Below are 21,761 nucleotides of genomic sequence, written 5' to 3' on the forward strand. Positions count from 1 at the left end.
GAGGTAAAAATGCAAAGGAGCTTTAAGAACAGCAAGCCGGTCATGCTTCCTTCCATTTGTCTTCGCGGAAACGTCACACAAACAGCCATTGCTCAGCAGCTGAGCGTCGAAAAGTCATTAAAAAAAATTAATATCAGCCTTTCCTCTCGTTTAGCAATTTGTAGGAGCAGTGATGAGGGTTTTAAAACCATCTAGTGGCTTCCATTCGCGTCAAGGGGGAAGAGACGCCCGTGGTTGCCTCTGAGGGCTGTGAGGTCCCGGAGCACATCTGCAGCGCCCGGGAGACGCGGCTGCTGGCACCCGGCGTGTCCAGCCCGGGCCCTTCCCCGCCCAGCGCCTCCGGGACACTAAGGCACGCAGGCAGCGGCGTTCAAGATGTATGCAAACGCTTTAATTTCAGGTTTTAGATTCTTTTCTTAGTATTTTGCTCCACTCATGACACTCTCACCTGTTTGTAATTCACTCACGCTCAGTGAGGCCGGGCTAATAGCGCGGTGCTAATTTACACTTTGGTAACACACCTCTCAAGGGACTTTGCAAATGAAAGTCCTCTTAAACTCCTCTTTCTGAGAAAGGCATATGTCCTGCGAGAATGCAAAATAAATAATGGTCAACCTTTGCTGTAAAAATAAATCAGCTGTTAGGGTGTTGTTTTCTTGAGATTTGTCCCTGATGTATCCCTTGAGGATGAAACCTTTAAGCATAGAAAAAATTAAACTTTGTTGAAGATTGCACCCAATACTGCGTTTAACACCACTTTTAAAAGCAAGAAAAAAATACATTCTCTTACAAGAATGGAAAAATTAGTTAATATAGATAAACATATATGTGTGTGTGTGTGTATACACATACATACCTACATATACATACATACATACAGATGGGCAGATCTCTACATTGTTATTTAAGTTAGAAAATTCACTTCTTCCATGGACTTAAGAGGTATATCAAGTGTGAAGGACAGTAAATAAGTGAGAATTCAAAACCAAAGATACTTTTTTCCTGAGAATTTGTTATTATTGGCCACTTTGGAATGAGGAGTGTTTTAAAAATTGTGTCTATCTTTCGCCTGACCTGATAAGCACCCTTACTCATTTCTAACTAGATTAGCAAGGTTTACCATGCCTTCGAGTTGTGCAATACATTTGTGACTCTCTCCCACCTTGCATCTAGAATAAATGGACCATTTCTTGCACTAGCCACACACCAAAATTATTTAAACTTACAGAAGTATTGGAAAATTAAATGACTTCACTGAGAAAGTGCACAGGCCCTGTGATCTGTATTTCTAATTTCTGCATTGCCATAGCCTTCCTGCCATTAGGATGCATTTGTTGCATATGTATACATGCATATATATATGCATGTATGTATGTATATATGTATTATATGTATGTATGTATTATAGTGTAGTGTGTGTATGTGTAGTGAAAAGGCACAATATGAGAAAGTTAAATTAAAGTAATAATTTGGCATTTTGATTTTAACACAAATATTAAACCGATTTCTGTGTGCCTGGATTTTAAAACCCTAGTCAAGTATTTTGTGAGAAAAATAAATCATTTTGTCTGCATTTCATTACATATACTGTTTAATATTCACTGACTGTTTTCTGTGTGTCAGCTACTTTTCTAGCTACTTTCCTTGGATTCTTTTATTTAGCCCTCACAACTCTCTGAGATAGGCACTATTATTATTTCCATTTTAACAATAAGGAAATTGAGTGTTAGGGCATTAATTACTTGTCAAAGGCCGCACAGCCATAAGAGTGAAAACCTTCCTTCGAATTCGACATACCTGCCTTCAGAGCCCGTGGTTTTAACTACAATGTATGCTCTCATTCTCTTTCAGACTGTCTAGTCTTTGGGCAGTTCATGTTGTGAGTATCGCTCCCCAGCCTTTCAGCATCCATTAATAATTGACTCATACTTAATGTGCTGCTCCTAATCTGCTTATCCCTTTGTCGGTGTGCTTTGGAAAAAATATGAAACTTGATAGCCAATCCTGTTGGAGAGTTGGAAGAAAGTACCCAGGAAACAGAGCATTAAAAAAACAATAACAACCACCCCTCCAAAAAAATTTTTTAGAAAAATCAACCAGAATGATTTTCACCTAGTACTACCTATTTATTGATTTTTTAAAATATATATTTACCAGACTTGAAAAGTCTTCAAGAAGCAAAAATTTATTCTGGGAATGAAGAAACTAAGCAATATTCTCAAACAGATTTCCGTTTTCAGTTTGTTTTATGATGAAATCATCTGATTATGTATAAAAGGAGTTTCTGGACACGCTGCAGTAGGGTAAGGAGGAGAAATGGTCTTGTGTACCTTTTAATACTTTTATGAAAGGGTCTAAATTGGACTTGGGACAAAGTTCAAACTGAAAACTTTTGGCATGGCCACTAATGCTTTTAAAGCAAGTTCCCTAAAAACGGATGTCAAGTAATTTTTAAATAACAATGTTTCTTAACTGTTTTTATCCTGGCACTTGATGGTGGTGCAGAATATCTTACTTTTATATCATTTGTAAAACACATTCACTTATACATCATCTTATTTTATTTTCATTACTTTACTACTCTTTGAAAAAAAAAATCAGTGTAATTGTTAATTGACATATCTTATTGTTGAGGAAACTGCAGATAACAGAGATTTAACAACTTTGCCAAGGTAATCCAGCTAGTAAGTGGTTGATACAGGGTTAAAGCTTATTATACATTTTTATATATTAAATTCCATATATTTTCAACTTCACACAGTGAAATTTTCCTTTGAAGTTTTTTTAAATCTTTAATAAAAATGGAAACACTTAGCCGTTCACTATGGTTTTGATTTAAGGATCGTTTGCCTTGCATTACAAAGTAGACGTAACACAGTAACGTGAAACTGTAAAGTTTATAAGAATTTTTCTCTTCCTTCCTTTTGTAGTCTTCCTAACAAGAACATTTCTTGGTTTATAAGCTCTATGCTGATATAAATGTGAATGATTTTAATGATTAAAATATGAAGGATATTTTGCAAAAGAGGGAGAAATGAAACAATTAGACATAATGTGTCATGGTCTTGAATTATTGATGAGTCTTCTAGCAGCCAAAGAACAAACCTGTGAAATATCTGTCATTATAAATTATATATAATTCTCCCATGGGCTGAAGTTGCATAAACAGGATGCAGCCAGATTCATTAAGAAATGTATTTTGCAAATGTGGCCGTCTTGAGTTTGTATGGAGTGTAGTCAAACGTGGTAGAAATTTTTTCATTACAACAGGGACTGTAATAAAATAGGACTCATTTATTTAGTGGTATCTTTTTCATAGAATCGATGAATTAAGCTTCTGCTGACTTGGTCATTTTAAGACCTTGCGTTGAATTTCTTCTCTAATTCTTGACATTTTGAATTTCAGTTCCTCAGTAAAAACATGGAATTTTGGTCCTGGACCCAGCAGGCGCTCCCTTTTCCTAATTGCCCAGCCTTTCGTTGCAGGAGCCTTACCGAGTCACACCAAACTTTAGTTCACTGGGATGGCGTGTTTCAGTTTTATTAATGTTAACATTTTTATTTGAAGCTTGGCTGTGTGTTGTTTTCGGATACGTTGTGCCATTTCCTGCCATCTTGTTAGAAGCATACTAAGACCTTGAGGAAATCTTTGTGTAGATTTTGGGAGGAACAAGGTATGAGGGATTTGGGTTTAATATTGGCCTTAGGATAGATTCTCAATTTGTTTTGTAATGAAAATCCTGATGTTAGTAAAAAAAAAAAAAAAAAAAAAATCCTAGTGATTTTATAGAGAGTTATTTGCCATTTCCCTATAAGAATCCCAGCAAGAAATCACTGCATAACATTACTCTTCCCGTGGTTGCAGCTTTCTTTTACATCACTGTTTCCTTTACACACCAGCCCTCCTTGCCAACTTCTCACCCTTACACCTCTCACACTCATGGCTAGTGGAGAAACACTGTCCCTGCAGCTTAGAGTTCGTATAATCTAGTTTGTGTTACAGACACATTTTAAGGGGCTATAAGATCCATGGAAAAATTTCTAATTATCTGAGAAATCACCATGTAAAGGACTTTCTCACCCTTACCCCTACCCCTGCCTTTTTTTTAAAAAAAACACACCAATCCATCCAATGTTTTATTTGTTCATTTTCCCAGAAACTGACACCTTCCTTAACAGTCTCTAACTTTCACTCTGAACACAGTCATTTGTCTTATTTTTTTGAAATCCAGCCTCATAGACTAAGTGGGACAGAGATAATTGGATAGTCTATCTGAGGCATCATTTGAAAGCTGGTAAAGGGCAGGCCTGACTTAAAATCTATCTTCTCACTTTGACTTCAGGCATAAAGTTTCTGAGAATCCCATTTCACAACTGTAACACCCAGATAGTAGTAACATATCAATTTGTCATTGCCCATCAATGTGTTATCCGTAATAATTTCACAGAGTCCATGACTCATTTTTTATATTCATGGTCTTTTGATGTCATGGGTTAATAGAAAAATTATGGAAAATCCTGTGGCCCACAGCACACTAGGAGTTTTGTGAATGTCACGTTGCCTACCCACCTGATGGGAATGAGGCTAAGGCGGGCTTCAGCCTTGCCCCAGGAAGCACTTGGGAGCACAGTGTATATATCACAAAATTCCTCTCCCACGGTGATGTTTGCAAAACACCTTTTGGCCTCCTAACATTTCCCTAACAACATACAGTCAATATGACAAGGAACTAGAAGTAGTCTCAGAAGCAAGGTGGGGACTGTCCTATCCAGCCTTGGAGACCTCATTTGTCTCTTTTTATTCAACATTATAGCAAAGAGAAACCCTCTGGTGTGCACTGAAAGAATTCCAGAGAAACCTGCATTTTATTGACATCTTGCATCAAGGATTGAACAGGATCTTCCCCCATAGATCTGATATATATCAACTGGAGAAAAGAGGAAGTGAAATATTCCAAGGATAAAGGGAAAAGAGCCCTGACTAGTAGATAAAGAAATTATAGCCATGATAATATCGAATCATATTAAAGGGAAAAACTGTTTCCCAAGGATGACTTCATTTTAGAACCACAATGCTTAGACAAGAGAATCTGGGACAGGTCTTTCAATTCCAACTGAAGGCCTTTCAACAAATTACCTTTCAGACAAAGTAGGTGTTTCTTTGTGAGCATGTGGCCACTGTGAGATTAGAATGCCGCGTAAATCCATTCTGACTGCAACAGAATGGCATGGCAGAGTGCCTCCTGGGCCACACAGTTTTCGGAGAGTAAATATAATGATAGGGCCTTGAATAAAAGCAAGGGGCCAGCATCAGCGAGCCGAATGGGTACCAGGGAAGTCGGAACAAGATGGCAGGACATCCCCCAAAGTAGGAGGTTTCACACTGAAAATAATGGCTTCATTTACTTAACAATTTTTTTCTAGGACTTCATCAGACATCCTATAGAGTCCGGTATGTTCCTCTTGTGGAAATGAGGCACAGACTTGATATCTGTTTCCCAGGGAAAATGATTTCCTTACATGTATCTCTTATTTTTGTAGTAACAGTTCTGAGCAACGAACAGGAAACCAAAGAGCCCCAGAAAGCAGATAATTCTAGCATTCGCCTTTTAAAATGCCAGGGGCCAGCACAGCCTACAGTTCTCAGATGGTGTATCCTTCAGTTATCGCTAGTGTGGATTATTAGGTAATAAAACTTTCCTTCACAGTAGGATGTGAAAAAATATACAAATAGTCATTCTCACTGTAACTTTTTTTTTTTTTTTAAAAAGGTTTCTTTAATTTTGTCACAAAAGATCACAGTTTGCATTTCCAGGCAATGTTCGCGTGCCTTGCTGCGTGGAGACGGAGAACATTTTATGAACTTCCTATCTTCTTGTTTCAGTAGGGTCTGCATGGTTGTTACTATGTCTCCACAGCCAAAGCCAGGCAGACACTTAAGGTAATTACTTAGATAATTAAGGGGAAACCTCTCCACTTTGCTTCCACCATGGAGCTTTCACCTCTAGATAAATGAGGGAAATTGGGCAACAAAAAGTGAATAATTTACCTTTGTTTTCTTTTCTTTTTTCTTTCTTTCTTTTTATTTTTTTGTTTTTACTTTTAGTGTGGTGTTCAAATGATGGTTCTCCTTTGGTTTTCCCATCACACTTTGTATAAATGGCAATCTGGGGCTGACAGTGGGTGGCAGGCAGTACCCTGATGTTTTTGTCTTTTCTGAACACAATTCCCATGCTCCAGAGCATTCCTTCATTTAGTTTATTATTAAAATTGTTCAAAAGTATAGTCCTTGGTTTAGCTTCTATATGCAATATCATCTTAGTCTTTGCTTTAAAATATCTAATATAATACGCTTGTGGAATAAAAATGCCATTGTACAAAGTGCCCTTTGTGGTTTCTCACATCTGGAACCTCCTGGACCCTGTCCCATCTCTGCTCCTGACACCATACTTACCTGACGTGTCAGCAGTGCCTCACCTCACAGGTGGGGTTTAGTACTTTGGTACAATAAAAGTCAGAACAATGGAATACGACTTGAATTTACAGCCCTGAAATAGTGTACATAGAAGGGCTGGGCCATTTTTAGTTTTTAAATGTTAGTAATTCTGATCTAGAAAGAGCAGCTTACTTGAATAAGTGTTACCTGTTTCACATAAATACAAAATAGTCACTAGAAAAGCCCCATTTTGTATATTATTTAAATAGGATAAGTATATCTTAAAACTACATTATGGGAATTAGTTTAGATTTCATTAAAAAATGATTTAAATGCATTTCTTTATGCATAATTTATTCTTCATTTATTCACCAAATACATAAGTCTGTGAAATGTGCAAAGAACTATCAGAGTTATTGAGGGTACCATTTCTGTATAATCTGTTTCTTTGTAAAGATCACGTTTGACAATGTAAGTAATCGGTCAGACACTACTAATGATTCTGACAATGAAATACTGAATTGGTTATAGACACTAATAATTGACAAGTAGGAGAGAGGTTAGTTCCTGAAGAGTCACTTCTAAAATCTCCTCAATGAACCTGAAAGTGTGTTGATAAAGCATTAGAGTGTCTGATCAAGTTGGGGCAGAAACACCAGACATAACTTTCCTTGGACCTGCTGAAGACCTTGCATAGACTTGTGAAGCAAGTTTCTATTAAATGAAGGCGAAACCTGCGCCTCCTGTGCTAATCTGGCTGTGACAGCCTCTGGCCTCCATTTATCACCGAGGTTCACCGAACCACGGCCTTGCTGGCTGGGTGGGAGGTTTGCCATCCACTATTCATTTGGCTAAAAGGGAAGATGTTGCAGGACACCTTTTCTTTGTTCCAAGAATACGAGTGTCTGTAATTCCTTCCACTACTTAAATTGTCACACCTCTCCTCGCATCTCTTAAAAGTGATTTTTTTTTTTTTTCTGTTTCATAAAGTGTCTTTTATGAGGGCACAAATTGAATTCGAGAGTCAGGAATGTAGTTATCTGACAACCCTGGTCACAATTCTTTGTACGTTAGGGTGAGTCTCTAAAGAAATCTTTGAGGTCCCTCTGATCTCAGGCATCACGGATGCGGATGTCACGTTGCGGGGAAGGTTTGCGCGGAGCTGGCATGCTTGCTCTTGTGGGAGGGCAGTTCAAACCCCGCTCGGGAGGCTAAAGGCAGTAGAGCCCTTTTCTCCCTCTCTCTGCCTTCCCTCTTCTCCCAGAGACGATGACTTAGAGAAAGAGGGGGTACTTTGCCAAGTTTCCGGAGTGGCATCCCCCATCCTGGTTCCTTGTTTTTCCATTTAAATGCAGACATAGAATGACAGCACTGGCATTGTCCTAACTGATGTGAAATGCACAAAAGTCAAGGTCAAGACTTGCTTCCCGGTGATATTTCTCAGAGACCCCGTAACACCCAAGGGCAGCTTGGAGCTGAGCTTTGTCATCGGGCTCTGTTCTGGTCCTCAAACGATCAGAGGGCCTTCAGTGGGTGCAGCCCCTTTCAGGGCCACCTGTCCTTTCAGCTTTGAACCCAGGAGGTTCTGGGAGAATGTTGAGAGCTTCTGGGACACTGGCAAGCAGGGTTTAGAAGACCTGATCACATCTTGGACCTAAGGGAGAAATACCTGGACATCAGCAGGGGCCAACCCCCTAATTCTCCCTCCAGGGGCCTGCAGTGTGTGCTTGTGGTTCCCCTGAAGGAAGCTCTGCCTTCTGCCCCGAGACTTGCTGAGAGGCTTGCCAACACTGAGTCTCTTTATTCTAGTCTGTACCTAGTTTTCAGTCCCCTGCCTCATTTCATACACCTTTCCACAGACGGGGCTTATGTTCTGGTCATCTTCGCTCCTTTGTCCAGTGCTACCCCTCAGCCTTCGTCCCTCAGATTTAGGCCGCCTTGGGACCTTGCCAGGCCTGTGCAGAGCTGGAATCAGCACGTGCCCTTGGACTTGTCTGGTGTGGACTGTTCTTCTCTCTGTAGCAAGGTTACCTTTTCTGCCTGCCCTTGTTGGCACTTCTTAGGTCATTTCACTCCCAAGGTGCCACCTTTGACTGCCCTCCCACAGCAGGTTCTAGAAAAGGTGGCACACATTTTAATCATTTAGATTACAGCTGTTTCCACATACCCAGAGGCTACTGAGGAGGCCTTGATGTTCTTAAAATGCCTCCGCCCAGGATTTGCTGCTCAGATAGTCCCCGTAAATATGTCAGTTTTGTTTTGTTTTTCATTTTACATGCAATTTCATACTCAGTGATCTCCAAACCTATTTATTCTGTTACAAGCATTTCTCCAGAGTAACCCAGTGCTTTCTCATAGCACTACGTGTTGGAGCTACTACAAGTGGCTGATCTTCAACCACATTTTCTCTCTGATTTCCTTAAAGTGCGGGGCTTTCAAAACAAGACCTATCTTTGAGTAACATGTATTTAGCGTGCTATTTTAAACAAACAACTTTGATCGTATTTTAAAAGAACAATCCTGAATTTTTTCAATAGCATTTGAAGATTTATCTAAGGAACGCATAGTTGAGTTGCTTGGGAGATACTTAGAGCAGTGTTTGGTACATTGACTTTAAGAATTTAGATCATGTTGGGGGAGACATCAGAGTTTAATTCAGAGCTCTACCCTGCATTAGTCTTCCATGTGAGACATTTCTTAGATTTGGAGTTGGAGTTTCCAATATTATTGCCTATCATAGGATTTTAATCTGGACTTGTGGAATCAAGAAAGGCTGTTAGGAGAAGGAAGTCTGAGATGAGACTCTAGGATGTTCAGGAGGAGGGAGAGCATGTCAGGCAGAATCAAAGGGGGCCAGCATGCACAAAGGCTTGGGAGCACTAGAGAAAAGGGAGAGGTAGAAAGAGCTAGAAAGAGATGAAAGGGGGACAGGGACAGAATGGAGCATTATCAGAACTCTTCGACGTGCATCCTTCAGAGCAGAGGGTGGGAGTAGGGGAGGGCGATGTGAGCCTTGAGGGAAGGGGACACTCGAAGTAGCTGGGCACAGGGTCAAGTCCCTAGGAGCCACCTGTGTTATGCGAGCTTTGCCTTTCTCCTAAAGGCAATATGTAGATGCTGAGGAATTTTTAGAAGGGCAGATATGTCAGTAAATTGTATTTTAAATCACATAGGCTGTCATACAGAGAATGAGTAGAAAAGGTGTGACTACCATCCAACCATATTGGCGTGGGGAGTGGGTAGGTCATGAGATTGGCAGCTCAGCCTGGAGACCTATCTGATAAAAATTCCAGATGTGATACATATTATGACCTACTCGGTGAGGCTCCCTATCTTGGTGTGTAGGTCACTTAAAACTGAAACACTGTTAAATTCATCTTTCCCTCTTAAACAGAATATCTGAACAGCAGCATGTTGATTTTGGCTGGTTCGGACACATCTGCCTGGCAGAGAGAACTTGACTGGGTTTCAGTAGGTCAGAATTTCCACTTCTTAATAAGAGATTCTTTTGGTGAGAACTTTACCATAGAACAAAATTGTGAGCTACTCATATAAACTAAGAGAGAATGATGGGAAATGGTATCTTCATATTTTACAACTGTGGTGGGTTAAAAAACACACAACCCTCTGGGTAATATCAATTGATAAGAGTCAAAGAAATTAAGAAAAAGGCACAGGCTGGTGCTACCATCAACAAGTTTTTAGAAATGTGTTACTCTAAACTCTTATCTCCAGATGTTACCCTAATTCTCAGTGCAAACCTGCCTGGACATGTTTCTCTTACCATAGCAGGGTTATAAAAAATGCACTGCTCTACCTCTAATGGGCCCAGAAATGAGACCAAGACACTTTCTATGAAAACTGTTCCTTGGTTCAAGAATCCTCCCCAGAGTATTCTATGGCCCTTTACAATTTTCTTTACACGAGCTCATTACATATATTCCCAGAAAGCAGTGATTCCAGATGTGTGACTGAGTTCAGAGCTTTGGGTGCATGTCAACACAACTTACCTTTCTCCTGTTACATCTAGGAGTGATTGGCAAGGGGTATTAAGCACCTATTATGTGCTAGGCACTAGTGTCATGGTTAGAGCAGTAAACAGAATAGTCTCTCTTCATATTTTGGGAGTGAGGAAACAATAAACACATAGCTCGAGAGGCAGATAGAGCAAGGCCAGATGTAAATAGTTTAGGCTTTGTGGGCCTTACGGTTCCTGCCACAACTATTCAATTCTACTGTTTCAGCGCAAGGGCAGCCATAGGCAGTCTGTAACGAATGGCTGTGTTCTAATAAAACTATTTACCAAGGTAGGATAGGGCAGGATTTGTCCTCTGGGCCATATTTTGCTGATTTCTGACAAAGATCAATAAATACAAAAGCTCTTGTCATGTACCAACAAGGAGGAGAGAACAGGAGAAAGTGGAAGGGAGGCCCCGGGTGGGACTGTTTGGGCTGCAGCGGCTGGGGAAGGCCGCCTTGTGAGTGGATTAAGTCAATGTCCCAGCGACTGAAGAGCGAGTTGTCAGTTTCATCATTTATCTTTCTTTTAAAAATATGTGCGAAGCTCTTAAAGTTGCTATAGATTACAAATGTGTAGGGGGTTGGGATTGTATGGGACGGCCCGACGCGTCGGGGGCGCGGTGACTGCACCGCTGTTGACGGCAGCTCCCGATATTGTCCCGTAATGTCCCAGCCTGACCCCTTCATCCTTCCTCTGAATTTCCAGGGCGTTCAGCAAACGATGACCCTGAGCGCTGAGCCAGTGTGACGCCGGTCGCTGTCGTTCGTCCGTGTTGCCCTGGAGAGTGTGGGCAGGGTTCTGTCCTAGTCTCAGTGCCGGTGCCTGGTCTGGTATCTTCACATTGTTGGCCACAGCTGTTGGGTGGTCATTTCATGAGGGTCAGAAAAGTGAAAAGAGAAACTTCTGACCTCTTGTAGCGAGGGATGCAACAAGGGGTGGCTTAGATTGATAATTTGGTTCACAGCGTATCAATGATGGTGAAAACACGGAAGGAAAAGAGAGGACGTATTTTTGAATCTCAGGTGGTCTCTCTGATCAGATCTGTGGGGTTAGTCATTGTAAGCACAGTTGTTAAGCCCTGAGCTGTAGAACAAATTAGAAAGGACAAGGGTGTCCATGGTACTCCACGACATTTGGCTCCCTTGTCAGATGATAGGTATGATGTCCTGTATGAAAGGACCTGGAGGGGAGGCAGGGACTCCGACCTCAAAGATCCAGCTGGAAAGGAAAATAAAATTTTATTTTGCTCAAGCAAAATAAAACAAGATGAAGTAAAGGGCGCCCTAAGAGAGAGCACGGTTTCCACTGCGGATGCGGTAATTCATCTGATGAGAATTTGCTGCGGGGCCTGCAGGGAGCTGGGCGCTCTGAGCTCACGTGCAGGCGGCTCGGTGTGAGCTGGGCTCCTGGGGAGCGCTTTCCAAGGGCAGGTGGGAATTTACCAGCGTCTGGAGGAGTGAATGGGATTTGAATGTGGGAGGGCGTTTGGGGAGGATTTTAGGGTGAGAACCGTAGAATAGGATGAACTCAGGAGGTGTTAGAATAGCGAGCGGGCCAGTTTCTCCAGAAATCATGCAGAGAGAGTAAGTAGGAAATAATGCAAGGAAAGTAGGCTGGGGGCAATTATGGAGGGTCTTGAATAGAAAGCCCCCCCCAAATTGCACTTTAACCTGAAAGCAATAGATAGCAATTGGAGTTGTTGAGCAATGGCATGATAAACTTGCAGGTTAAGGCAGTTAGTTAATCCTGAAGTGGTTTGTGTATGGGATTATGGGTTGGAGCATGAAAAAACTAAAGGCAATGCAATTTATTAGGTTATTTCGATTGTTCACAGGATATGAGTATTGATTAAAACGGTGGCAGCCCTGGCTGCTGTGGCTCAGTTGGTTGAGCGCCTTCCCATACAGCGAGAGGTCGCTGGTTGGGTTCCCTGGCACACGCCTGGGTTGTGGGCTCGATCCCCAGTGGGGCCATGCAGAAGGCAGCTGATCCATGTTTCTCTCTCTCTCTCTCAAATCAATAAAAACATATTAGAAAAAATAAATAAAATGATGGCAGAGAGAATAGAAAGAAAAAATGGACAATCTGAATAGTATGCTGAGGGTAGACTTGATTAGACATTAATAAAATAGAGGGGAAGAGGCAGAGAACAAACTAGAATTTAGAAAATGATGGTTTTCTTAAGAATAATTACTTTATCCCCGCCAAATATTTAGTTAAGAGAAGAAACTTTTATAGCTTAAGTGAGTCTCTGAGGTCAAGAAATTCTGCCATCAACTTGCTGCATGACCTTGATCAAGTTGTTTCAAATCTTAGCGAGTATCTGTAATGTGAATAATAATAATAATGCTCATTTTAAAGGACCGACCGTTCGTTCAGCAGATAGTCATTCAGCCAATAGTCCAGAAATTCTTTCCTAGGCCCTGAGAACAGACTGGCAAATAGATAAGACAAGGTCACTGCCTTTAAGGGATCCACCTTCTAGCAGAGACAGGTTACTTTCAAGTTAGCAAGTATGCAGGTAACTTTGGGCTCTGGCATGTGTCAGGAGGAAACATTTGGTGCAATACAGAGTAATGGGGTTCAGGAGGGGTTACTTTAGTAAAGCTTGGGGTGGGGCGGTGGGGGACTCTCCAAGGAAATGATATTTGAAGTGACACTTAAATGAGAAGCCAGGCTTGCTTTGCAAAAAGCAGGGAGAGTAGTTTCGAGGGGACAGTAGGAGCAGGTCCACAGTTTGGCTCAGCTGAGGAGCAGTGTAGCCGATTTTTCACCTTATACGTGGGCAATTCCGGAAAAACAGACCCACTCAGGCATGTACACCTACAATGGTAATGCTCGGGTCTCAGTCTGAGTGGAAATTAAAGCAGATTTAAAAGGGACACCTGCCCTCTAGTGTTCTCGGTGAATTATTTTATCCCTCTAATGGGCTTTCTCCAAGTCTTCCCAGGACCATGGAGATGTTAGAAGTGCACATGCACACGTCTGCTCAGGGAAATGCCTCAATATTTCCGTATGTAGGAGACAAAGAAAAAACATTCTGAGCAGCCAGCTTCTGCCAGAGAGGAGAGTTCCATTTATTTATTTCTGTAAATGAGAAGGATGGTGAACAGAGGGGTTTCTGTTGAGAGGAATGACTTGCACATTTTAGCTTGGTCTGTTCATTCTTATATAAACTAGGGCAAAACAATGACCCCATTAAGCGTTAGCTTTTCTCACTTCAGTGTTTTTTCCTTTTGGGGGGAAAAAACCCCCATTGATTCAGGGAATAATTTGATTCTGTGGTGTGGGTTTAAATTCTGTCTGCTCACCCACAAGAAAATTCTAAAACATGGGCCCTAGAATTTTCTTGCCCATGAGCGCTGGTCATCTTTCTTAGATTAGATTTTGTCTATGCGCCTCGTTTAGGAGGCGATGGTGAGACATTTAGGACCGTGCCCACCCACCCTCCGCTTCTGTGTGTGTCCCCCTCGCTGTGCTTTAGCCATGTTGGACCTCTCTTCCTTCAGCACTCTGCTGTTACCTGCCCAAAGGCTTTGGGAAATGCTGTTCCTCTTTCTGGAATGCTTATCCTCTCTCTGCCCATTTCCTAACATCTCATTTTTCAGTCGTTACTCCTAATGTCCTTCCTCCAAAAAACGTTCCTGCCTCCCGACGTGTGTGAAGGGTTCTGATCCGCAGCCCCTCACGCGTCACCTGCCTTCGCTGTGGAGGACCTAGGGGCCTGACAGGTGTTGGAGTGGCTCACAGGGTCCCCTCGGCACAGCACGGTCTCTGGCACTTGGTCTTGCATTTGAGAGTTGGAGCCTAAATACAGGGTGGGGCAAAAGCAGGTTTACGGTTATTCATATGGAAAATAATACAATAATTAACAAATCATAATACAAGAATAAACTCTGCGTTTCATGTACTCACAGCCGTAAACCTACTTTTGCCCAGCCCTGTATTTGCCAAATGTATTTGCATTCAAATAAATTGTTGAGACAATGCAGGGTTTTTGAAAGTTGAAGGACTCTGAAAACCCAGATGTGGAAAATTGATTTCATTAGTTGGCTGTGAGTAACAGAAACAAACAAGACATCAGTGGCTTAGAGAAGATGGAAGTGAATTTCCCCATCGCGCAAGCCCAGGGCTGGATGGATGCGCGCTCCCCAGAGTCCTCAGGGACTCAAGGTCTCCAGTTCATCACTCTGCCATTGCTGTGCTGGGTCCCAGCCACGTGGCCCAGCATCGCTCTGGGCCCCAGGCAGACCCTGGAGGAGGGATGAAGAAGGGACAGAGGGCCTCTGCACCCACTCACTCGACCCTTCTGCTTACATGTCATTGGCTGTGACTTAGACATGTGGTCACATTTACCTGCAGGGGAGACTGGGACAGTAGCCTTTATTCTAGGCAGCTCTGTGCCAAACTAAAATTTCTCCTGAGCTGGAGAAAGACAGAAGGTACTAGGGATCGACCGTGTCCTTCCCAGGAAGTCAGGGTGAACATCACGAAGATCAGGCTTAAAATGAAGACCACTTGGCAGATCATCAAGCATTAATTGTGGCCTCGAATTCAAGACTTTGATTCTGTAACTTGTAACAAGAATTAAAGGCGCGAGAGTTTCTATACTAAAATGATATATTCTTCTGAATAGTGGTTTTTGTTTTTGGCTATTTTTGTGGAATTCATACAGGAAGCGCACATATCAAGGATGGTTTTAATAAGGAAGAGCATGCTCTTCTCATGAAATGTATCAACTTGCAAGAAGTTTAATTCTAACTGGATTCAAGATTGAATTCAAGCCATATAAACCTTTAACTTTCTATTGTATGGCAAAGGAGAGTAAGCGTGGTTTAGAAATAAAGAAAAAATAGTCACAGACCGTGTTTATTTCATGCTTGACTATTTACAAAGTACTTGGAATTCAGGACATTTGGCCCCGTAACAGCCCCCAAAGCTACAGACGAGATTTACAGACGAGAACCTGAGAAATTAAGACCAGGCCAGAATCAGTCAACCTATAAGTAATGAAGCCAAGACTGAACCATGCTCATGTCTCAATTTTAAGTTTTTCCTCCTGGCTCCAAATGCATGTCAGAACCTGATTAGGGAACATGTGGAAGCATGGATGAGAAAAGATGCATCTGCTAAATGTCTTTCTGGGAAAGCAGGCAATAGGAGGAATTATGATGTTTATATGGAGACCTGGTGTTCTTTAGTCCTAATTCATAGAGAAATTCCACGTGAAATCCTCCATGGTCGGGACTTTTCATGACTTAATTATTGGCCCAAAGGCAGCAATGCAGAGGGGCAGGGAATACCGTCCTTGGACAAACAAGGGACAGCACACAGGCACTGAAGACACCCTGTGGTCTACTCGAGGGTGTCACTAAGCAACCAGGAGCAGTTTGCTTTGTATTCTGAGGTATTCACCGAGCGAGGGGAGTCTCCTGGAAGGCCCTTCAGAGCCACGCTTTATGGAGAGCCAGATTAAATGAAATCCAAGGATATTATGGCTGCTCTCTCAGGATATCTATTTCCTGACACATGTCCCCGCCCCTGGTATTTCAGCAGGTCACGTATGAGTGCAGCTGCCTCTTGGCCTGATTCAGAATTTTTCACTCACAGGTTTAATTAAAATTTCTGGCAAGCGCCATCTATCATTTCTCTTTTGTAATTTTTGCCTCCCAGAGAGAGAAGCGCAGTGCTCATTACCTCTTTGCATGTTTCTAGTGCCTTTGTTTCTATAGAAAAAAAAATAGTAACCCCTTCAACAACTCACAGATTTTCATTGGGAACTTTAATGCAAAGCAAATCACAATTGTGGATCTGCGCTTCTGTCGAAAAATATGTCCGTAAAGTCCCTGAGGTTTATTATTTAACTCAGTGAAATAGGAAGACCGAGAACATAAAATCAGCAGGAATTGTTTTTATCGTAATGTAACAAAATAGTCTCCACCTTGAGGTAGCTGGCCTTCCAGGTCTTGTGCTTGCAGAAACGAGGGTGTGTGGGCTAATTCCAGTGTCTCAGAAAGCAAAATGACACTTGTACCTTCAGCAGTGGCGAGGGTGTGCGGGCGTCCGGCTCTAGGTCAACTTGGTATAACTGTTTCTTCCTACTCATCAATTGATGTTTTACGTAGCATATATATGTTTTTGATTAATTAAAATGGGTACTAAGTTATTTCTTAATGAATAGATTTTGCAGGCAAATTCTCACAGCATGACATGTAAGAAGAATGCAGATATTAGAATAAAATATAAAATGGAGCCCCGGGCCTGTTTTGTCACTCTGAGCCAGTCATGCAACAACTGTGAGGATGAATTCTCCTATCTGTACAAAGGGGACTAATGATATCTATGACATATTTGTTATGAGAGCCAGAAAGGACACCTGGTTCAGTAATGAGCACACAGTAGCCTATAAGGGTTGATTACCATCATCTTCATTCAGTCAAAAGACAGGGTTTAAAAGAAAAATGAAATGAAATGGTTCCTTAGTTGTGAACCGATTGGGAAGCACCATTTGAAGTCTCAGCGAAGCTAAGACTCAGCTGATCTGGGCAAAGCCAGCCTGAGCGAGGCGTGTCGGTTAAGGGCTCCTTGTCATCATCTGTGAAAAGGGAAACCCTGGACTGCCCCCTCTAAGGTATTTTCTGGCTTCGACAGTCTATATACCCCACCACCCCACCGAGACCTCCCCCAGCTCTGCCATGACCAGTCGCGTTGCCTGGTGAGTCACTGCCCTCCCGTGAGCCAGTCCTCCTCTGTAAACAGGCACGGAAAGACCTGCCTTCCGATCGCTGTGCATTGGGCGCGTGGCCTAGAGCCCGGAGTGCTTGAACTGTAGGTGGCAGCTGACCGCTCTGAGGAGCCCGCTCAGCCCTTCCCACACCCGGCTCTGCTGGGCGCTTCACCCTCAAGGCCACCCTCTGGGTGTCCTCCTCGCTGCCTACATCTTCCCTTCATGGGCCTGGGAACCAAGCCAGGTCCTGCACACGTGTCCTCACCGGGGGTCTAGGTCCTCTGCATATTGTCCATCTCCACTCTCATGTGAAAACATTTAACCTTCATTTCTAAGACATCCCTCTTAGTATTCTTTCTCCCTGGCTTTCTCTTCCAGGTCTGCCCTCTGACTCTGAGGCCTGAGGTCATAGGTTAGACTCACTTGTAGACCATTTTGCATCCCTTGGCATGGGCACAGAGGGCTCCAGGAAAGCCAGTGCCAGTAAGAGCCTATGATTAGATGGCAAGGACATCGTCACCCTTGGAGGACAAAACGGGGCCAGGGGGTTGGGGGGAGACAGAGAAAATTCTAAAGGTCCCCCGTCACTCTCCACGCTCCATCCTCAGGGACTCTGAATGTCAAGGACAGCTTGTTTGGCCTGTGTGAGTTGCAGCTGTTTTGTCAACTAAGCCCAGCCTGCTCTGTGTATCACAGACCCACGCTTCACAATAATATTGCCGAGGGGAAAAACAAAAAAACAACCAACCCACAGGGCTCAGAGAGGACCTCCGTGTAGACTGCGGGGGCAAGCAGTCTATGCGACAAGCCTTTGGTGCCCTGCACCCCGCTCCCACTGCCCTGAGTGGGCGCTCGTGTCCTCTCACACTCACCTGGCCTCTCTGATTCCTTCTGACACTTGTCCTTTTTGGAAACGATTTTTTCTCACTCTCTGAGAGCCGTGTTTAACCAGGAAGTGCCAGATGGCACTGAGTCACCGGCTGCTTAATATTCAAGAACAGTATTTTATGCAGAATGGAACAATGTCTGTGCCGACGAGAGGACTTCGCTGATGCCTTGGGAATCGGGGAATGGCCCGGTCACCTCCACAGCTGCGCCTGCACAGTTTGTGCGGGTCACGGGCTTCTTGGGGGCTCTTTGTGAGGTGTGTCTCCACCTTTACCTCAGTACAGCAGCCCGTGGAGTGTCTGCTCTGAGCTCGCTGCCGCTCGAAATACTGGGTGATAGGCCCCCGTCGCTGGAAGGGTCGTCAGAAAGCCTCCCGAGTACCCCTCTGTAAGATGATGAATCTACAGGAATATAAATGACCAAAAAAAAAAAACACCCAAAAAAACTATGAACCTAGATAGTTTTACTTATATGGAACAATTAGCATTGTAATTCGGGGACATGTCGACATGTTAGCATGCCCAGGAATTGCTTTCATGCTAATAGCGACTATGAGTTCTGTGGAGCGATCTGAATGGATTCTGAATGTAAAGCAGGACATACAGGACTAACTTCTTGGGTAAGTCCTGCAAAAGGCCTTAGTAGGACTTAGTTTTCCATAGGGAGCTTTGGTTGAAAACCAAAGCAAACCAAGAAACCAACACTAAACCCACTCTCTTATTTCACCTTTCCAGAGGCAAGCCACCTTTGTTGGGGCCACCTCAGCACAGCTTAAAATGTTCCTAATTATATTTCATTGTTCTATTTAAATAATCACAAAGCTTGTAAGACGTTCATTATTTGAAAACAGATCTGTGTTTATATCAGTTGAGTTTTTAAAAAATTGTGAAAAGGAGAACTTTATCTGAGATGTCACCATCAATCTTTATTATTTTATAAACAATTGACTAGAAAGAAATACTGGTAGAGATTACTAAGAATGCCTTGAAGTGGATTTTTGAAACTCAAGCAATAAGACCAGCCTCGGATCTCATTACTTAAGAAGTCCTTGTCTTGTCCATTTATCCACATGCTCATACAGCAGGTTATTACTTGTCCATTAAGTGCAGAGCTCTCCTGTTCGGTGGTAGTAATTTAGAGTTAGTTTTAATAATAAATCACATCTCAAGCTAGATCTTAGACATTTTGCTGAGATCCTAAAAGATAATCAGGAATGTAGGACGGAAATGATTCTGTCAACCACTAACCTCTATAAATGCTGACCTTGTAGGGAAATGCTGTTTATTTAAATAGACAAAAAGAGATTCCCGCGTCTGTCATTGAAGTCACACAGTTGGTCAAAAGGAATAGAGCACATATGGGTGGGACATTGTTTGTGTTGTGAGCTGCAAACCTGTGTCTCCTTCAGTTCCAGACACCACATCCATAACCTTCTCATAACTAGTTGATATGTTCAGTTCTATCTTAGAGAATGTATCAATAAGAAGTGAGAAAAGGCTTCTAAAACTATTAAAAACTTAGTCACTACCCTATCAAATCTCAGCAATTGCTGTATATTAGAATTACCTGGAAAACTAAGAAAACTACCCTCCCTAAGAAATTCTGATTAAATTATTTTGGGACAAGGTCTGAATCCACATTTTAACATGCATCTAGTAATTGCCTTTATTTCCCCACATGGATCGCTTCTCCGTAACACCGTGAAATGGGAACAAGCTGTTCTTACAACTGATGTAACACATTGGTTGAGCACTTACCTGTGTTCGGTAAGAAAGAATAGAAACTAAGAAAAATAGAAATAGAAAAAAAATCCCTGGTCTCAAAACTCTCAGAGACTTCAAGTTCTCTGAAATGTGTGATATAAATCCCACTCTGGCTCATTACACTGTGTGACACTGGCCAAGTTGTTCAACCTCTCTGATCCTTGGCAATTAAATTGCAAAGGGAGAAAGCTAATATCTCCCACATAAGGTTGTCAAATGTATTAAATGAGATAAATTGCTCAACAGAGAATCACTGTTATTAGTTATTATAATTATATCATGTTCACATCATTATTACATATTGCATGTAATAATTTATACAAGTACATGCAATATACGTAATTTATGTACATATATAATGACCTGTATATAGTTTGTGTTTTATATATGTGCATACATACACACATGCTCACTAAATGTTACTCTCACAAGTATGCTAGAGTGAAATGTAGATTTATTTAGAATACAAGGCAGTGGTGAGAAATGTTGGAGAAAACCATGTTTACTGCTTTTGTTCCAGCAGAGTTTTGACAATGCGGCACTCGGTTTTTACTCGAGGGTGAGCCCACGCACTTGTGTGCTGCTGCCCCCTAGTGCCCAGGTTTGAGAACTGCGATTTTGCTGCATTTCATGGACAGGGTTGCAAACAGCTTCCGTCCCAGGCACCTGGTCAGTCACTTTGAAACGGACATGAAATGATGTTGAGACGCGTCTCCTTCAGCTCTTCAAGTGTGTGGTAGTGAGCAGCTGGCTGACCAAGGGGAGGGTGCGCTGGCTCTTGCTGGGCCCGCCTCAGGTGCTTTGCCTGCAGCCTGGTCCCTGCAGCGCGCCCCCAGCTCCCTCACTACCACGGTTACGGCTCCGAGAGCAACATATTTGGTGAGTCCTGCGTGTCACCTAACCTCAGGGGAGTGAAAACACCACCAAAAGGAGAGCCCAAGTGACAGGGAAAACCAATTACAGCTGGGATGGGGAAAATGATTAAAATGCTTTTCGCAGGAGTGGTTTCAGTATAATTTGACTTTGTATGAACAGTCCTATGATATAGGACAGGGCTCCTCAAATTCGGCGCTGTTGGCATATTGCACCAGGTAGCTCCTTGTGGTGGGGACTGTCCTGTGAATTGCAGGGTTAGTAGCATCTGTGGCCTCTGCCCACTAGATTCCAGTGCAACTGCCCCTCCGATTTATGAGAACAGAAATTGCCAAATGTTCCCCTGGGTTGAGAACAAAAAATGTAAAAGCATCCTGTGGTCATTACATATGAACAAGTGATTTTTATCATTTTTAATTCATCTAGGGTTTGTACTAATTGGTGACAAAGATGACGTGATCCCTAGTAAATTGCAAGCAAATTCAGTCCATTCATTTATTCACTCATTCATACATTTTTTTAAAAATTCAAAGTGTCTTTATTGAGTTCACACCCCCCCCCGAAATTGTCTTTTATGGTGCCCAGTGCATTTGCACTTATTTGTTCAATGCCTGTTTCCTCCGTAGACTCTAAGGGTAGGGCAGTGTTGGAATATTCTATGTGATACCCCTAGTGGCTAATACATCATCTGCTACATAGTAGTTGCTTAGTAAACACCTTTTGAAAGAAAGAATAGAGAACCTAAACAACCTGGGACTGTGGGAGATAAAATGTTGGGCCGGAGTCCATGCTCAAAATAAGCAGTTTTTCTTCGTTCTTCATTTTACGAGCAATAAGGCAAAACACAAGTAGTTAAAGGCTTTTTTTTTTTTTTTTAATTCCAAGAGAGTGATTCAGAGGAGGAACAAACGGCATCTAATTCGGAGCTAGGAGGCATGAGAGCCTGACATGATCCATGAGAGATGTAGGTTTGGGGTGGTTTCTGCATGTCACCAAGAAGGAGGCGCTCTACTCAAAGGAAAGGACAGCCTGAGGGACACAGTGAGTAAGGTG

The 21,761-nt window shown here is 42.4% G+C and overlaps 1 protein-coding gene across 13 annotated transcripts in view; it reads left to right on the forward strand.

The window, feature by feature from the left end:
* GAS2 (growth arrest specific 2) overlaps positions 1 to 21,761 on the forward strand; it is a 133,715-nt gene that overhangs the window by 94,078 nt on the left and 17,876 nt on the right. For 7 of the 13 annotated variants that reach the window (XM_081154967.1, XM_081154966.1, XM_081154965.1 and 4 more), the window contains one exon: positions 5,888 to 5,941. The exons of 5 other annotated variants lie outside the window; for them this stretch is intronic. In XM_081154967.1, the coding sequence (XP_081011093.1) occupies positions 5,888 to 5,941 (54 nt within the window). Of the gene's footprint in view, positions 1 to 5,541; positions 5,687 to 5,887; positions 5,942 to 21,761 lie in introns of all 13 variants that reach the window. One more of the 13 variants, XR_014000058.1, reaches the window with a different exon arrangement.

The sequence above is a fragment of the Miniopterus schreibersii genome, assembly GCF_964146895.1.
Source record: "Miniopterus schreibersii genome assembly, chromosome: 12".
Taxonomy (NCBI): domain Eukaryota; kingdom Metazoa; phylum Chordata; class Mammalia; order Chiroptera; family Miniopteridae; genus Miniopterus; species Miniopterus schreibersii.